At 45.1% G+C, this 18,004-nt stretch overlaps 1 protein-coding gene across 1 annotated transcript in view; it reads right to left on the reverse strand.

The window, feature by feature from the left end:
• LOC106939853 (transient receptor potential cation channel subfamily M member 1-like) overlaps positions 1-18,004 on the reverse strand; it is a 48,703-nt gene that overhangs the window by 5,800 nt on the left and 24,899 nt on the right. Inside the window, exons 9-27 of the mRNA XM_015022416.1 lie at positions 13,386-13,458; positions 13,212-13,312; positions 12,984-13,142; positions 12,759-12,893; positions 12,328-12,378; positions 11,675-11,815; positions 11,567-11,596; positions 11,191-11,483; positions 10,738-10,966; positions 10,050-10,178; positions 9,839-9,976; positions 8,672-8,800; positions 8,346-8,597; positions 7,910-8,084; positions 5,559-5,579; positions 2,984-3,128; positions 2,625-2,827; positions 1,186-1,318; positions 728-1,086 (exon numbers count right to left, since the gene is read on the reverse strand). Coding sequence (XP_014877902.1) covers positions 728-1,086; positions 1,186-1,318; positions 2,625-2,827; positions 2,984-3,128; positions 5,559-5,579; positions 7,910-8,084; positions 8,346-8,597; positions 8,672-8,800; positions 9,839-9,976; positions 10,050-10,178; positions 10,738-10,966; positions 11,191-11,483; positions 11,567-11,596; positions 11,675-11,815; positions 12,328-12,378; positions 12,759-12,893; positions 12,984-13,142; positions 13,212-13,312; positions 13,386-13,458 — 2,896 coding nt within the window. The remainder of the gene's footprint in view (positions 1-727; positions 1,087-1,185; positions 1,319-2,624; positions 2,828-2,983; positions 3,129-5,558; positions 5,580-7,909; positions 8,085-8,345; positions 8,598-8,671; positions 8,801-9,838; positions 9,977-10,049; positions 10,179-10,737; positions 10,967-11,190; positions 11,484-11,566; positions 11,597-11,674; positions 11,816-12,327; positions 12,379-12,758; positions 12,894-12,983; positions 13,143-13,211; positions 13,313-13,385; positions 13,459-18,004) is intronic.

Raw genomic sequence — 18,004 nt, forward strand, 5'->3', positions numbered from 1 at the left:
AAGACGAAAGTGAACAGAGATGAGCGGAAGGAGCAAAAAAAGCCGGGAGGAACCAAGGGAAACCGGGAGGAACCAAGGGGAACCGGGAGGAACCAAGGGAAACCGGGAGGAACCAAGGGAAACCGGGAGGAACCAAGAGAACCGGGAGGAACCAAGAGAACCGGGAGGAACCAAGGGAAACCGGGAGGAACCAAGGGAAACCGGGAGGAACCAAGGGAAACGGGAGGAACCAAGGGAACCGGGAGGAATCAAGGGAAACTGGGAGGAAACAAGGCCTCCCCCCTGAATGTGGTTTTCACTGAACCAAATACAGTAATAACCAGCAGGAACCGAGAGGAATTGGGAACACACCAAGCTGTGTATCAACAGTGACACCTGATGATTCGTTGGACTTTTAGTTTCTCTGATTTTCTCTTTAAGAACCTTGTGTGTGTAGAGCAGTTGCCTTGTGATGGGAGGTTGTTGGTTCGATTCCTGCTTTATCCTGTGACATGGTGATGTGAGGCTGAGCAAGGCACTGAGCCTCAGGCTGCTCACTGATCTGTGTAAAGAACTTTCAGCGGTCAAAATGATTTGAAAGCGCTGTGGACGTTGAGTCCATTCACCGTTTTAATTTGAATTATTTTATGTATCAACTCTTTGTTTTGTTTTGTTCAGATCTTTGTGTCCAGCTGTTCTATGAAGGGCTAAATAAATCCATAAATGTGGCATCGTTATGTTTCCGTACCTGCTGTTTTTCCTCCTGTGGAATTCACCGTTTCTCTCTCTGGACTCAGATGGACTCTCCTCTCCTCGCCGTCTGTCTGGTCGTCGTGGTCCAGCTGATACCGGTACAGGCTGCAGCCGTCGGCACTGCCGACGCTGCTGCGCCGCATTGGGCCGGACGGCTCGAACACCGACGAGCCCCCGGACCGTGACCGGACCAGCTCAGCCCGGTCCACCCCGGCCAGCTTCTCCAGAGCGTTCATCATCCGGCCGGAGAAATCCTCCAGCTGGGCCAGGCGCAGGTCCACCGTCTGCAGCGACGCCTTCATGGAGCGCTGCCGCTCGTTCACCTCTTCCAGCCGCATCGCCATGTTCTCCACCCTGGAACGGCCAGAGACACTCAGCAGCTGAGGGGTCAAAGGTCAACTACCAGCTCAGAGCTACTGCTGTACAGGAGATCAGAGGTCAGTGGATGCTGACCTCTCAGCTGTGACTCTGATTCGCTCGTTGTTGGAGGACTGCTTCTCGTCTTCTTTCTCTCTGAAGTATTCCTCCACACATTGCTCCTCAAACTCGTACAGACTCTTGATCTCCTCTGCGTTCAGAACCAGCTCTGATGAAGCAAAACACAGAAATCTGGTTTTTACAAGCTGTTACTGTCATGCGGAGGATCAGATGTTCTGATGAAGTTGTAGATTTAATGAAAAAGAAAAAACAATGCTTAAAAAGAATAACAGGGAACGCAGGGAGCCAGAGAAGAACAAAACCCACATTAACCAGGAAGCAAAAAGACAGCAAAGAGAACAAGGAAGTCACAGGAAATAAGGGAATTAAACTGGATTAAACAGGAGGAACCAGCAAGGAGGAACTGAGAATGAGGTGCCTAAGTACTGGATGGCGAATGGTGAAACTTGTAAGTAAGTTTTGTCAGCCCATTAGTCCTGGGTTGAGCTAACTATGAAATTAATCTATCAAAAATAAGCAGACATAAGAAAACTAGAGTAACTAAGAAAAGGACTAGAAACAAGTAATAAAATAAGGAGGAACTGAAGTAAAACTAGAAACAAGGCAGAACTAATAGAACTACAGAACACAAAGGAAACCTGAAACAAACTGAAAGTTCCTGACCGTTTCTGGATCCTATGCAGTAACTTCACTGAACAAAGAAGAAACGTTGAAACCAGAAACTCAGTTCATGTTAAAGGAAGACCTAAAGATCCTAAAGCTGCTTTTATTCTCCATCAGCTGAGCCTGGTAAACATGCAGTCCACACTCTGAAGTCGCTTTCCCCTGTTCTGACGTAAATATTTACCCACTGCATCAAACTGTTTCATGAGTTTTACTTTTAATACCATTGATCTGGAAAAGATAAGCAATAAGATTCCAGTCACCCGGCACACTGACTCTTCACCCTACTGGCCTCTGGGAGGCGCTACAGGAGCCTCCTGACGGCTGTTTTCTCATACACAAACAGCAACACATGGACAGAAACACCAATTCTCTGCCTGCACAGATGATCTACTGTGAGTTGTCTGTTTATGCGCATACTTACAGTTTAAGCATGTTTTAAATATTTTTGTTATTTTGTAACTATGTTTTTCATGTCTTTTAATTTTTTTCATTTTAGTCTTTAACAGAATTTACCATATTTTTCTCAGCATCATTTCAAATCAAATTGTATGAGTTTACTCTTGTCGAGTCATTTCTTGGACGGTGAGGAATGTATCCATCTTTCTATAAACTCACTGTGCACATAGCATACTAGCTAGTGGTGGCTCCTGAATTTATGTGTGAGTGGTTCTGAGTTCCTGGCCCAGCGCCTGAGTCTGCAGCCATGGTTTCTTTACCAGCAGCTGATTAATTTCTCTGTTTTCTCAGGTGTGACGACCTTCAGGTCCCCAGTGGTTTGTATTTCTTACGGAGCCGCCGCGCGCGGTCGTCCCGCTCCCCCTCTGGCTTTCGCCTGCAGGTGCAGCACAGCCTCTTCAGGACGATGTAGATGTGGGGGAAGACGATGAGGGGCGGCGGCAGGATGGGGCGGTCGTGGAAGGTCATGATCAGCTGGTACCGCTGGAACTTCCACACCTGGTTGGAGATGGACTTCACCTCAAAGAAGGTGTTGCTGTGGAAGAGACGGTTGCGATAGCAGCAGTGTCTGGAAATGTGTCTGAAATATCTATGCTCCATGTAAAAGCATCTGGTCTGACTGAAAGCAGCGTCTGGCTGCAGCCTTCTGTAGATCCTGTTGGATCTGCAACCTGCTGAAGTGTGAACTAACTTGAAGACGGCGATGAGCAGGTTGACCAGGAGGATGTTGGCCACCAGCAGGTAACACGCCATGATGGCTGGAGTCAGCCAGGCTCCAGGAATACATGGAGGAAGCTTCTTCCCATCTTCATCATACATGTTGTCTCCACATGGAGCTGAAAACAGACGGATACGTTAGTGCCAATCCCTCTACAGTCTTCACGACTTCATTGATGGACTGGAGGTTCCCTGCAGCTGAAGGCCAATCTGTCCTCAGGAACATAGCCCGGTTCTGCTTGTTCTCATCAGAACCATCAGTCACCTGACTTCTCTCTGGACTCACCTTCTCAGCTAGCATCTTTCCAGCCATTGGTCTCTTTCTACCCCCGTTGGCCCCTGCGTGGTGCCGTAGGTGTTCCTTCAGGCATCCCAGAACCAGAGGCTTACCGAGCAAACACCTGAGACTATTTAAAGCCTCCATGTAACTTTGAGCTAGATGGAAGTCAGAGTACCTGGAGAAAATCCCCACATGAAAAGGGAGAACAAACTCCACCAATCGATTCCTTTGAACGGTTCTTTACCGGAACAAAAGTCTTTGCTTGATATGATGATCTTCACACACGGCAGAAGCCGTTACTAAAGTATTTAATTTAAAATTAGATTTATTTAATTGGTGAATAAATAAAACACATGTAAGGGTCTTTGGGTCTGTTTGGGTCAGTGTCATGGCGACTCTGATGCAGGAGGATGAGGAGGGTCTCGGCGCGCTACCTTCCTCTTGCTTGTGTCTCTGGATAATATTCATACGGTTCCCTCACCATAACAGATTACTGCTGGAGTCTTAATTATTATGACAACATTTTTTGTTTCTACCAAAGAAACTCAGGTTAACTTTTTTCTCAACTGCTTGTTACATTTTGTTTCTATTTTGAAAATAGCACTAAAATGTTAATACAAACACTAGGAATATTTAACATTTATGTTTCTATACTTTCCCCTCCATGGGCTGCCACATTATTGTGGTGAAGGGGTTTCAGTGTCCCACAGATCGAAGCTGTGCTGTCGGGGGCCCCATGCCCCTGGTAAGGCAGACACGTCCTAGGTGAGGAGCCAGACACAACGCAGCCCGACGACCCCTTATGATGAGTGAGAAGCTTGGGTTCAGTGTTCCCTTGCCTGGACGGGGGTCACTGGGGCCCCACCCTGGAGCCAGGCATCTCACAAGGGGGAAGCAGTACAGCACCAACACTTTTTACCGCCAAGGCTGCCCTTTGTCACCGATTCTGTTTTGTACTTTCATGGACAGAATCTCTGACCAGCCGAGGTGTTGAGGGGATCCGTTTTGGTGGCCTTAGGATCGCATCTCTGCTTTTTGCGGATGATGTGGTCCTGTTGGCTTCATCAGGCCGTGATCTGCAGCTCTCGCTGGAGCAGGAGATCGACAGGCGGATTGGTGCAGCATCTGCCGTGAAGCAGGCGCTGTACCGGTCCGTCGTGGTGAAGAGAGAGCTGAGTCAAAAAGCGAAGCTCTCGATTTACCGGTCGATCTTCGTTCCCACCCTCATCTATGGCCATGAGCTTTGGGTCATGACCTAAAGAACGAGGTCCCGGATACAAGCGGCCGAAATGGGTTTCCTCCTCAGGGTGGCTGGGCTCTCCCTTAGAGAGAGAAGCTCGGTCATCCGGGAGGGACTGAGAGTAGAGCTGCTGCTCCTCCACGTCGAGAGGAGCCAGTTGAGGCTCAGCCATCTGGTCAGGATCCCTCCTGGACGCCTCCCTGGTGAGGAGTTCAGGTCCCACCGGGAGGAGGGGAGACCCAGGACACACTGAGGGACGATGTCTCTCTGCTGGCCTGGGAACGGTTTGGGGTTCCTGGAGGAGCTGGAAGATGCTGGAGAGGGAAGACTGGGCCTCCCTTCTTAGGCTGCTGCCCCTGCGACCCGACCCCGGATAAGAGGAAGAAAATTATGGATTTCTATATTTTATAAAAAATATAGATTTTTTTTTCTACTATGCAAACTGCATTAATACCCATGATTCAAATTTTTGGGTGAACTTCACCCTCAAGAACTATTAATATGAAATTATATTAGAAATGAAATGGCTTTAAAATGCAGATCATTTCAGCGATCCTGAAGATTGGGGAGCCAACATTAGTGAAGTCCCATCACTAATGTTGGCCTAACTAGGATTTGAACCAAAGACCTTCCACCTATGAAGAAACCGGACAACATTAACTCTTTGGATTTCAGATTTTCTCCCACTTAAAAGTCTTTTCTGTAATATTCAACTCTCTTTATAATTCGGTGTGAAGAAAAGTTTCTGTTTGTGACAAACTTGAATTAGAAAAATATGGTGGTTGTGTAACGTTTAGCTCTGCAGAACCGGAGGATGGAAATTAAGTTCAAAGCTGATCAGCTACAAGAATGGAGTAGGTTAAAGATATGCTCTTATTTTGAAAAGCCCGTGTTTGATCAGCATGACAGACTGAAGCATAAATTGTCTGGAACAAGTTGATTACATGGAACAAAGAGTGAATGAGACTGGACTGAGAAGCTTTGGCCACAGTTTGACAGAAAACGGCAGAAATGTTCATATTTGCTTACGGTTAATTTCCATGGCATAAACTGTCCATCGGCAGCAGAGGAGAGGCAGAAGAAACGCATCATTAATCTGAGACAAACACCAACAACTCACACTTTAAACCAGGGGTGTCAAACGTACGGCCCGCGGGCCGGAACCTGCCCGCCGAACGATTTAGTCCGGCCCGGGGGCTAAATGCATTTTCATTATTCATGTAAAAACATATACTTCGTTTAATTGAAAATCTGCAGTTCCTATACTGTCCACGAGGGGCGCTGTGTTTTATCCAGAGCACACAACATGATGCAACACTGCAACGGAACTAACAGCAGATGGCAGCACTGAGCTTCAGGTTCTGTAAAGTTGGATTCTATGCTTTACCAGCTTTTCATTTTGGCCCTGGCAACCTCATATTTCTCGTGCATGCTAACATATGTGCATGTTATGTATGCAAGTTTTTCTATATGTATGCATTTTATGCATCAACAAATGTACTTAATCAAATGTCTGTTTAAAACAGCTGACACTTAAGATTTCAAATGTGTGAAGCCAGATAATTTGTTCAAATTGCTTCCCAGATGTTGAAAATTGATTTTAAATCTTTTCTTAATTTCTGTCTGTTGTATTTTGTGATGCAGGACAGGGTTTTTAAGTTCCAAAAACTGTGAACAAATGTTTTGAAACCTTGTACAATCACTGAGATCAGTTCTTATGCATAATCCACTTAAATAAATGCTTAACCTAGTAAAAGTATTGTTGAAATTGCAGATACCTTTCTTAAAAACTGAGATTATTCATAATATATTTTGTAAAAGTGAAATTTGTTTAATATAAAAATCATCAACAAGTCCTCTTTTATTGGTTCTATTTAATCTTGCAATGAATTTACTTTTGTGGCCCCCTGCAGATCAGATTAAGCTGTATGCGGCCCCTAAACCAAAATGAGTTTGACACCCCTGCCTTAAACCAATTTAGCAATTTAGAGCAAAGTGTCTTCCAGGTGAAAATGAGGCAATGCTGCCACCTGCTGTCCATGTTTGCATCAACATCAAGAATATCTTCTGCTAAATCGTGGTGGAGCTGCCAAATACTTCTGGAGAACTTTGTGATCAGATGAGGAAGGAAATGTTGTTCAGGTGGAAAAACTTTGAAGCTCTGCAGACAGATTCACCTGATTTTAGCTGAAAGCACCTGGTGGATGAATCTGGGGTTGTTTGGGTTCAAAGTTTGGATTTTTTTTTGTTGCTCTGTGTTTTTTAGTCTCTTATTCTGTGATTAGATCAGCTTGTTTACGCTCCCTCTGCACTTTGGTATTTTAGATGGTTTATTTTTTATGTCTAGTTATTCTTTGTTACAGTGAGATTCATTTTGTTTGCTTACTCGCCCTTTGTGCCATTCTGTCTCTCTCTCCTCACCTGCAACCTGTTAGCCAATCAGCTCGCTCCATCGTTCTTGTCCTCGTCACTGGTTTGTTCAGCTCTGGTTCCCACTTTTTTTTTGTAAGATTATTTTTTCATCATTTCTACATTAAAATACCAAATCATCTCAAATCCACCACTTCTGCATTTCGGTCCATAAATCATGACAGATAACTGACTGGAAACGTTTGGAAGGTTCTGCCGGGTCCGTTTTACCTGCAGAACCACCAGGCCGGGCTTCTAAGCTGATATTTCCTTCCAGTTCTGTCTAGAGAGACTCTGAGCATTGACCTTTGACCTCTGCAGTATTCCTTCCAGAGCTGTCCCTCCCTGACATCGCCCAGTGTTGTCATTATGATGCACTGAGCTGCTGAGCTGTGATTGGCTGACTGGGCTAACAGGTGATTGAAGTGATGTGTGTGTGATGTCAATTTAATGCTCGATCAGTCTTCAATGTGGAGCCAATGTGATATTATTTTATTTAACTGGATTTTCTGTTTGTCATCTGAACTCAAACACTTTGTTCTTCTGATGCTGTTGGAAATATTTATTTAGAAAGTTCTCCAGAAACTTTGGGTCCAGCTCAGTTTAAACAATAAAAGGTATTTCAAGTTTACTTTACAAACAGGTGAAATTCAATTGCAGGTGTAGCGAATCCATGCTAGTTTTTATCTGAATACAGCAGCCGTGTTGCTACTGCCCCCTGCTGTGCAGAGGAGCAGAATGGCGAGGATGAGTGAGAAGATGAGGTGAGTGTTGGAAAAGAGAAGGTAGAGAGAAGTGGCAAAGAAGGAGAAGTCCTTATGGACAGAAGCAACATGAGGAGAGCAGGTGGGAGACAGTGAAGACCAAGATGGAAACAGAGACTGGAGGTCAGGAAAGGAAGGGACCACATGACCAGGATGGGGAGACTGAGGGAAGATTAACAGATGGCTTACTATGGACGCTAGTCTTACGGTCTATGGAGTCTGCAAACACTTCTCCGTAGATCATCCAGTACGGCATGTAGAAGATGTTCCTGGCCAGGCGCCATGTGGGTTCCTCATCCGGATGGAGGATGGCCTGCCGAGCCACCCCAAAACTCATCAACACCACCAGCATGATGACTACGAAGTACAGCATGTCAATCATCTGGAGACACGCAGGAGACGGACGACAAAAAGCTTGATAAATTTAAAGCTACAAACTCAAACTTCCGACTTTATTTAGAACTTTGTGATGCTATAGCTCTGTGCTAAAGCTTAGTTCCCTCCAAGAATCCACATCTTCCTGTAATCTCTGAAAGCAGTGTGGATCAACAGCCCTCTGGGGTTTCTGAATGTCTTCTCAGTCCACTGTGTCAGAGCCTTGGTTAAAGATACACATCACATATCGCAGGTTTTTCCACCCTACCATCTTGCCGATCATCATGACGTAGGGGCCCAGGTACTTGTTGACTCCAAAGATGTCAAGGACTCGGATGTACCAGAAGATGATGTCAACACAGTAGATGACTCGTCCATAGCCCATGGAGGGCTCGCCCTGGAGCCGCAGCAGGAGGCCAAGCAGGAAGACGGAGATGGCCACCAGGTCAGTGATGTTCCAGTAGTCCTCCAACCACACACTGATCTTCTGTTTCAGCTTCCCTGGCTCTGACATGAGGATCTAACAGCAGAAAGACTGTCAGGGTTCTCAACCAAAGAAACACAGCAGTCATGATCTCACTGAGAAACCCCTACCTGTCTGACTTTCTCCAGCCCAAGGGTGATGATGTAGGAGATGACTATCCACTCCTGCAGAGAGGGCCAGCGTTCCATCTTCACCAGGATGATGTAGTTATAGAGCATGAGGTACACCAGGTATGAGATCTGAAACAAAGAGTTCATCAGCACAAAGTAATCCAATTCTTCAGTGTAGGTGATTCTGACAGGACATAAGGGTCAAATCTGGGAAAAGAAATTGACCAGAGGAATGAATAACAATCTTCAGACAGTTACAGGCACAAAGTTGTCCACCCATCAGCCATAGTCTCCCTCTAAAACATGACACAAGGCATATTTGGTCCATCCAGTGAGTTTGGCGTCTGGGTTGGGGAGTTCACCAGGGTGTTTGTGAGAATCCAAGTGGTACCCTAGTCAAATCCTTGATGAACCTGATTCCTAGTGAGAAGTAGCTTCACATTACGGTTCCGATCATCTGTCTCAACCCGACAGAAGATTATTTGGAACGTAAACATAAATTCAAAGCTTCCCTGTTCAGTTTGCTCTCTCTACACCAGAACAGATTAGAGTCCTGCCCTCACAACTCTGCTGCGTCCTGCCAAACTTTGGAGCAAGAGAACCAGACACAAGAAGTTCTTGACTTCAGGCAGAGACCCATTACCGGAGGATCGAAGCATTTCATGTTTTTAACGTCAGAGGAGCTGACTCTCCTTTTTGTGCTCTGCTCCTCACTCGACGTTACATCTTAAAGAAACCCAACGGGCCGTGTTGTGGATTCTGCTGCTGCTTCGTGTTTATCTGACTGACATCTAACTTCAGTGGTAAATAAAAAAATAGTTTCAACTTCAAAAGTGATATTCTGAAACCAGAAACAACTCAGTCACTGGATATTTAGTATAACCCAGCTTTCAGTACAATTCTGCAGAATTGCTAACATAATTTCTCCTAGTCTGATTATGCTTTTGTGCCACTACAGTCAACATGAGTCCACGGAAAAAGCCCAGTTTTTTCAGTTACAAACCAGAAACGCACTTCATGTTCTCAAACCTTTGTTGAAAGAGGAAGCTCTCCATATATGAGATAAAAACCACAGAATACAAACTGAATGTTTCTGATTTATGAGAGTCCAGTCAATATCACCAAATATTAATACAAGTTTCTCTCTTGAAGGTGAAGTGAACTTGCCGTGTTAAACCAGAACTTGGTGAAAGGGGCGTTGTAAAACTCGTAGATCTTCCTCCCAATGGGGATCCTCAGGTTCTTCTTCTGGTTCTCTTCTTCATCTCCTTTCTTGGACATTGTGTCAGCACTGGAGGAGGCATCCTGAAAACGATGAGCCGTGACTCAAACTGCTTTGATAATGGCATTAACAACACCTACTCTGCTTGATTTGTACCTTGTTGGATTTATTCTCGTCTTTAGTTTTCCCAGTAGTGTTTTCTTTCCATGAATGGTGAGAAGTTTCATCTCCAAGTCTGAATTCAAGGAGCAGGATGGCGGGGGGGAAAATAATTCCTAAAATCACCTGAGGTCAATTAAAAAAAGACAGAAGGTTAGCAAAACTAAGACTCCTTCTACACAGTGATGAACACAGAAAAAATTGCAAACATCTAAGAAAAATGTGCCTAGCACCACTGAAAAGGCCTGGCTGACCCATTGGCCTGGATCAGCCAGGCCAATGGGTGGCGCTGTAACACTACAAGGGAAAGCCAAAAGCACAGAACAACGCCATATGTTTTATTTGGGAGAGTGAGGCGCAAGCGGAGTAGAGAGATTGCACATTGCCTCACAGAAACATTCACTCTGGGACCTGCGTGGTTTCAAAAATGATCATTTCTGGTCTCAAAACGCCGGATCTGTGAGGACATAGTCTGAACGATGACAAACCGTTAGGATACACCTAACATGGTCTCTGTGAGGACAGGGAATGAGCCATGATGAAGCCTTTATGTGGAAGCACTGCTGGAGTCCCTCAGATTGTTCTTGTTGTTCTACAACTTTTTTGTAGAAGATTAAAATGTTTCTGATTGTTCATGAGACAAACGGACTGGTGTACGTGTTGCTGTTTGTGTTTCCTGTTGTACCTTCAGGCTGTTGCTCTTGCCCATCCTCAGACAGCCCATCCACATGTCGGTCAACAGCATCTGGCTGCAGGTGTGAGCGATGAAGTCTCTGTGTTTGGCAGCTACAGCCAGTTTCAGGCAGGTGGAGTTGCTCCAGTTCTTCAGCTCGTAGGTCAACATCTTCATGGCCAACTGCTCGTCGTGTTTGTATGACTGATCCAGCAGTTCATAGGCCAGCTGACCAAACTCCCTAAACAGAAACACAGCGGCGCCATTTTCATGTTATGTACAACAACGCATTTTTCACAGCATGTTCCTGATAGATCAGCAGACATAAGTCAGCTTGGAGTAGGAGGTGGACCTGAGGGCTCTCCTGAAACACTGGCTTCATTCAGAACCACAGAATCACGACCAGGAACAGAACTTGTGGTCCAAACATGGAACCAGAAATGGACCTGGGCGGTGTGGACTCACTTGGAGTTGTTCTCCAGGTCCTGGTAGATGTCATCCACCAGCTCGCTCTGGGAGGATTCATGGGCCATGGCCTTGTAGAGCTTACAAGCCACCAGAGCTTTGGCCATGGCCTCTTCGCCTCGCTGCCACAGGAACAGCGCCATCTTCTGGCGCTTCATCAGCACAGCCCACACCATGAGCTCATGGAAGGGATACTGGAACCTGCTGACCTCAGGGTCATCCACATCGATGTCCACCTCCTCCTCCTTCTTCTTGTTCTTCTTCCCTTTTCCCTTTGGCCGCGGCTCATCGTCCTACAGACAGAATTCAGAATAGCTGACCGACTCTTCCTCTCCCTCACTCCTTCCCTTTCAGACTGGCAGCGACACATCCTCACCTCCATCCCAAGCAGCTTCAGAGCTTTGGGCTGCAAGACAGAAACATGGAGATGAGCAAACGGATCAGACTGGTCTGGGGTCTGCTGAGGTTCTCCTTCCTCACTCACTCGTTTCAGACCGTACAGGTTGTTGTACAGTGTCCTGAAGTTCTTCCTGGTGTAGTTGCAGCGGTAGGCCCCCCCCATCAGGAACTCCAGAACCAGCCCAATGTCAATCAGAGTTATCTGGTAATCTGGAGGAAGATTTCCCTGAACACACATCAGTGACTTTAGTGAAGAAGGAAATCAATCTGCTGCTCTGCCCTTCTCTTTAGACCAGAGGAACCAGAACCCTAATGGACCTGAAGAACTCTGGGATTACAGCTGGAGTGAGAAGTTTATTCTGATCTAGTTTCCTCCATCTTGGTTCATCTCCACTCTGGTATCGTCTGTCCAGAGGACATGGTCTCTGCTAACCTCAGGCTGGTGGCCATCTTGTTTCTCGAGAGCAGAGGCTTTCAGTGCTATGACCTTTAACCTTTGTCCTGTTAACTGAGGCCTGTAAAATCTGTTAATTTCTCTGAGTTTCATGCTCTGACCTCTGGCAGCTGAAGAGATGTTTTCTTGCTGGTTGGTACCAAGCCTCAAATGGTTTGGAGATGACCTTTGACCTTCCCAGGCTGACAGTAACAGCTGCTTGTGTGAGCTCACTCCTGGAGTTGACTCTGGATGTCACTGCGCAATTAATGTGCGGTCATCATGTCACCAGTAACAGAACTCACCTTCTTCACGTCTCGTACCACAAAGTGCAGCGTGTTCGCAGGACCCAGCTTCTGCAGAAACAAAGACAACTGGAGGTTGACCTTTTCTGGTGATTGTGACCCTGAAGCCTTAATCCCTGAGCTGGACCATCAGCCAGCGAGCAGCGTCTCTAATCTGAGTGGCTGCTGCTGTTTTAAAAGCTTTGCATGTCGTTGGACAGATTAAGGTTAAAACAGCAGAAGAGATAGAGGACAAAACAAAGAGCTTTTGTCCGTGGATTAAATTTGTCTGAATAAAACCTCAATTTGATTCAACAACCGATTTACTGTAAAACTCTGAAAGCTTATCGGGTTTAAGTGCATTAATTACTATCAATAACCTGATCGATAAGCAACATCTGATTTGATTTTGCTCAGTCCCGCTGAGTGTCATCAGCCATGTTCCGCCTCACCGTGTTGTACAGCTCCTCCAGGCGCGGGATCGTCAGGAAGTGATGGATGTTGACGCCGTTTTCAATCAGGAGCTTCACAAAGTCCACCCGGTCCAGAACCAGAGCGTCCATCATGGCCTGTTCCAGGGAGTTCACCTGTCCGACACGAGGCTCCGTCAGACCCTGGACCCGGCTCAGGGTTCTGATGGACCCGACGCCGGGTTCTAGTGGACCCGGCTCTCTCACCCAGCTGAGCAGCTCCAGTTTCCGCGGGTCGGTTTCCTCCGGCGGTTCTGCTTTGGCTTTCCCTCCTTTGCCCTTCTTTCCTCTGGCTTTTCCTTTTCCTGCTGGTTGGCGCTGCGCCGCCGGGCTTCTGGGCCGGTCGGCCGCCGCGGCGCCGGCAGGCTGAGGAACAGAAAAGCTGAGGTCAGAGACGAGGTCACCTGACAGACTGAGGATCGCTGAAGCGCGTACGGGCCAGTGCAGGCCGTAGACGAAGATCTGGCTCCGAGCGATGTCCACGCGGTTCCAGGCCAGGGCCAGGCTCAGCTGGTCGGACGCAGAAGCGTTTGTACCTGAAGACGTGAAGATGGTCAGGTTCGCTGCCTCTGAATGAAGAATACCTGCCGTCTTCATCGCCATGGTTACCTTTGAGCAGGGCTGTGAGGATGGACATCTCAATGTCCTGCTGGCCCTCTGAGCCCATCCTGAACACGGTGATCTGCACAAAGACACAACCAATCAGGGCTCTCCTTCCAGCTGCTCGGTCAGCTTCCTGCAGAGGATCAGAGCAGCTCCATCACCCAGCAGCTGCGGCGCTGCAGGACTGCTGGGAGGAAAGCTCTTTACTTCAAAAGGCCTTGAGCGACTGTCAGAGCTTCATCAGGGTTTCAGCAGCACATTCAGGCATCAAATGTTTCAGAACCTGCTGATCTACTGGGGTTTTAACCCCAACCAGGGGACAGAAGCCTCACCTGGAGCCAGGGCTGTCAGGTAGAACAGCAGTGGCTCCATGCTGAACTTCTAGAACCTGAAGGTTCCCGGATGAAGATCTGCTGATTCTTCTGGAGGATTTCTGATGGACTTTTTAAAGGAGATGTTTGGATTAATGTTGTTCTGAAAGCAAACCTGCCTGTTTGAGCTTCCTGAGCTTTGTGGAGGTCATGTGATCCTGTTAATCTGACAGCAGATCAGTTTAACGAATTGATGCTCTGATTGTTTTACATGCCGGTTGGTCTGCTGCTGCAGCTGTTCGGTGGAAGAAGCGTGGGATTGTGGGATTAAAGAAATGGACAGAACAATCTCAGTTAAGTGCTGCATAAAATGTAAAACCTTCATCATTATGTTAATGTTGCAGTGAATGGGTCAGAACCGGCTCAGATCCAGGACAGTACGGACTCGTCGTCCCGGAGTCACATGGAGCTGTTAGCTGGATGCTAACTGTCAGACGCTTTTCCAGGCTCCCATATTATGCTGCAGCTGCACGGCCGTGCACACTGCGTAGCTTGGGATTTTCCATTTAGAAAAAATTAAATTATATGTTTTTTCCTCCTTTACTATTAATATTGTAGACAAAAAATAAAAACTCTATTTTTTAAAACATTCTATCTTTAGGTCCGGGTGGGCGGGAACATGTCTTTAAAACTTCTTTAGTCAAACCGCCATTTGACAAGGACTCAAACCTTTAAAACATCTTTACATAAAGATAAAAAATGATAAAAACATTAAAAACATCAAAATCATTAGCATGTTGTCTGTCATTGACGTACTCCATTCAGTAAGAAAATCGTTCTGATGCTAAACATTAGCATCAATTCTAAGCAGAGCTAAATTGTAGTCAATAACCTGTGGAGAGTCAGAAGCATGTTTACTAAGCTGTACTTGTACCATTTAGTATGTTAAAATTAATGCAAAAGCTAAAATTAGCAAAAATGCTAATGTTAGCATGAATGCTATCAGTAACATTTGGGGCATTAGAAGCATGTTGTCTGTCACTGATTTACTCCATTCAGTATACGAAACATGGCTAATAGGTAAGAAAAGCGTTCTGATGCTCAACATTAGCATCAATGCTAAGCTGAGCTAAATTGCAGTCAAAAACCTGTGGAGAGTCAGAAACATGATGAATAAACTGTACTTGCACCATTCATTTTCTTAAAATTAATGAATAAGATAAAATGAGCCAAAATGCTCATGTTTGCATGATTGCCAGCAGTAGCATGTGGGACATCACTAGCATGTTGTCTGTCATTGAGTTACTCCATTCAGTGTACTAAACATCGCTAATAAGTAAGAAAATGATCTAAAAGCTTATTTTAGGTGAAATGCTAATGCACTGGCTTGCGCAAGCAAGTGCCATAACCTGAGAGAAAATGCTGAAAAAAAAAAAAAAAAAAAAAAAAAAGACTAATATTATTACACCGCCTACGGTTGTGCACTTACCTGAGAGGATTATTGAGGCTTTTATTTGGAAATTTTTCAGTAAGCTTCATTTGAAATGGCCACACTAATTTCATGTGTAATAGAGATCGTGTCATGTTCCGTGTTTCTGTGTTTATTTTTTGAGTTTCTGTGTAGTCCTGTTCCCTGTGAGTTTGTCTCTGCATCTTCCCGTTGATTGTTTCCCAGGTGTGTCTCATTCCCTTGATTACCCCGTCTGTATTTAAACCCACCTGTTGTCTGTGTTCCTCGTCGGATCCTCGTCGTGTGTCTATGTCATTGTCTATGTCTAACTGTGTCTTACGTCGTTTGGACGTCTTGTGTTCGCTCCAGTTGAACTGCTAAGTCCTGGTTTGCGTTAGCTCTCGTCTCCAAGTCCTGTTTATCAGTTGCTACCGGTATTTGGCTGTGTGCCTGTCTCTCTGCCGTGCTGCCTGTTTTGGACTGTGAGCTCATCATTAAATTCATCATCATCACCGAAACCTGGGTCTCTGCGTCTATCCTCACCACCACCAACCAGACACTTCATGACAGATCGGGTTAAATCAGTTATATGATGCTCAAAGCACAAGTAGTTCAGAATACCAGCCAACTCCTCCTCTATAGTAACAGACAGTTCTGACATGCTGCTCAGGCCTCTTTTAACTGAGTCTTGGCCGTAGATAGAACTACAGTTATGGCTGCTGGTTTGTAGTCCTAAGCGGCTCCTCTGCTCTGTGTTCTGTTGCCATGGTAATTAATCCCCTGTTAAACCAGCCTGTTTCTCACAAAAAAACACTTCGAACAACTCCTTCCTGTTCAGGAACCGTGACACGTATTCGAAAACCGTTTGAAGCATATGAGAGGGCTATTTGTCGTCTCCGATATTCCCACGATTCATATCTCTACCTCACTCACAGTGTTAACAGCGATGAGAGAAAGATGATGTGCGCTGAGGTCTGACATTTTTCAGAAATATATGGAAAAACATGAGTCAGAGGGTGAGTTTGTCAGGGGAGGGGTGTGATCTGTTTTCTGTGTGAACAGGACAAGAAAAAGGGTTTCTGCTGTCAGGAGTATGAATGATGACACAGACAGGGTGATGAGAATGAGATTTATTGTTGCAGCGATAAGGGACTGAACAGGACGATGCAGCCATTAGAGAGATATATGGACACCCTTCTGTCAAATTCTAATCGGAGTTTGATGGATTAAATGATATTAGCCCCCCTTCCTGTGACCGGATGCCAGGACCTCTTTGAATTAGCCAATAGAAACCAAATAATTTACTTGTAAGTGAATAGTGAATAAATAAATATACTATATTCTAAACAATGTTGAAATACACTAGGAATGTTGTAACTACCTCAGGTTTTAAACAGATTGTCTTCTTGATGTGCAGCGTTCAGCAGAGTGACCCCTGACCCCCTGCACACCAAAGAAAACATTTGTGCGTGTGTGTCAGTCCACAATATGAGAAACCCACAGGATACGTCAGGCATTCCTTCAGACAATACCTCTGGAGGATGCTGAAAAGCTTACGGAACAACAGAACAACTATGTCAAGTAACAACACCATGTATCTTTAATCTGTGTAGTAAATACATGCTGCTGCTGTAAGCAGAAAGTAAAATATATTTTGCATTGAATAATATTTTGGATGAGTTTAAGAATGTTTGCCAAAATCGCACAGTGTAACTACCCTTGTCTTTTATATGGGGACGGCTGGAAGCATCTGACCCGCTTCAAACTCAGTACCTGTTTGCTCTACGGCAAAAAAATGTGGTAAGATTAAATTTAGTCGGCTAAAGAAAGTCAGACGGTTCATTACGTGAGAAATCCCTTGAGGTAGTCAAGTTTCTTGTTTGTTCAGATCTTGCTAGTCATTTCCATAGTATGGTTACTAATTAACAGTTGATTCTTTTGTGTCTGGAGGCAATCTAATCATTCAGTTCACAATTGAAGTTTTATTATCAGGATTCTGCAAATTGAATATTTTCATAGTATATTTAAATCATTCTTTTCATACAGCTTAGGTTCCCTGAAAAGGAGATCTATAACTTTGATTCCTTTGAGTATCTTAATATTTTACTAAATCTGACCGATGTGATCTTCTTGAACACATACTGATGCTTCACATTGATCATTTATAAGCTGATCAATTACAAAAGGTGTATGTCTGTTAGTGAACATCATTAGGACCAAGGAACAAAGTTGTAGATAATTTTAAAAGAAACAAAACAATTTCCCATGTTGGAGCAACTCTTGGAGCCTGGTTGTGTTTTGTAAAAAAAACAAAACAAACTTTCAATTTCGGGGAAATCTGAAAGATAAATATGAGCAGCCTGACGAGGCCTGTTTAGTCCCTGTCACATATTCTTAAGAAATAAAATTACAGATGAGGAACTTTTACTGAAATGTATCACACTAGCAGGTGTTACAGAAAAGTATCTATAAGAGTTTAAAATTTAAGCGACTGTTTTCAGAACGGATGAAGGAAATTACAACCTCAGTCAGCACTGACTAGTCGTGATGCCATAAATAATGCAGTAAAACAAATAAACTGTTTTCCTTCAGAGGCATCTACCCGCTCTTATGCAGGGACACACACACAAATGCTTTGGTGTGCAGGGCAGAGGTCAGCCCCGCTTCCCACGCTATAGGTTTTCTTATGTCCTGTTAAAGATCATGATGCAGCACTTATTCTATTGTCCAACACCAAATTACGCACCGCAAGCTTTTCAGCATCCTCCAGAGGTATTGTCTGAAGGAATGCCTGACGTATCCTGTGGGTTTCTCATATTGTGGACTGACACACACGCACAAATGTTTTCTTTGGTGTGCAGGGG

Source organism: Poecilia latipinna, unplaced genomic scaffold (genome assembly GCF_001443285.1).
Source record: "Poecilia latipinna isolate Pla-1442-1.1 unplaced genomic scaffold, P_latipinna-1.0 Scaffold3001, whole genome shotgun sequence".
In the NCBI taxonomy this organism is placed as follows: domain Eukaryota; kingdom Metazoa; phylum Chordata; class Actinopteri; order Cyprinodontiformes; family Poeciliidae; genus Poecilia; species Poecilia latipinna.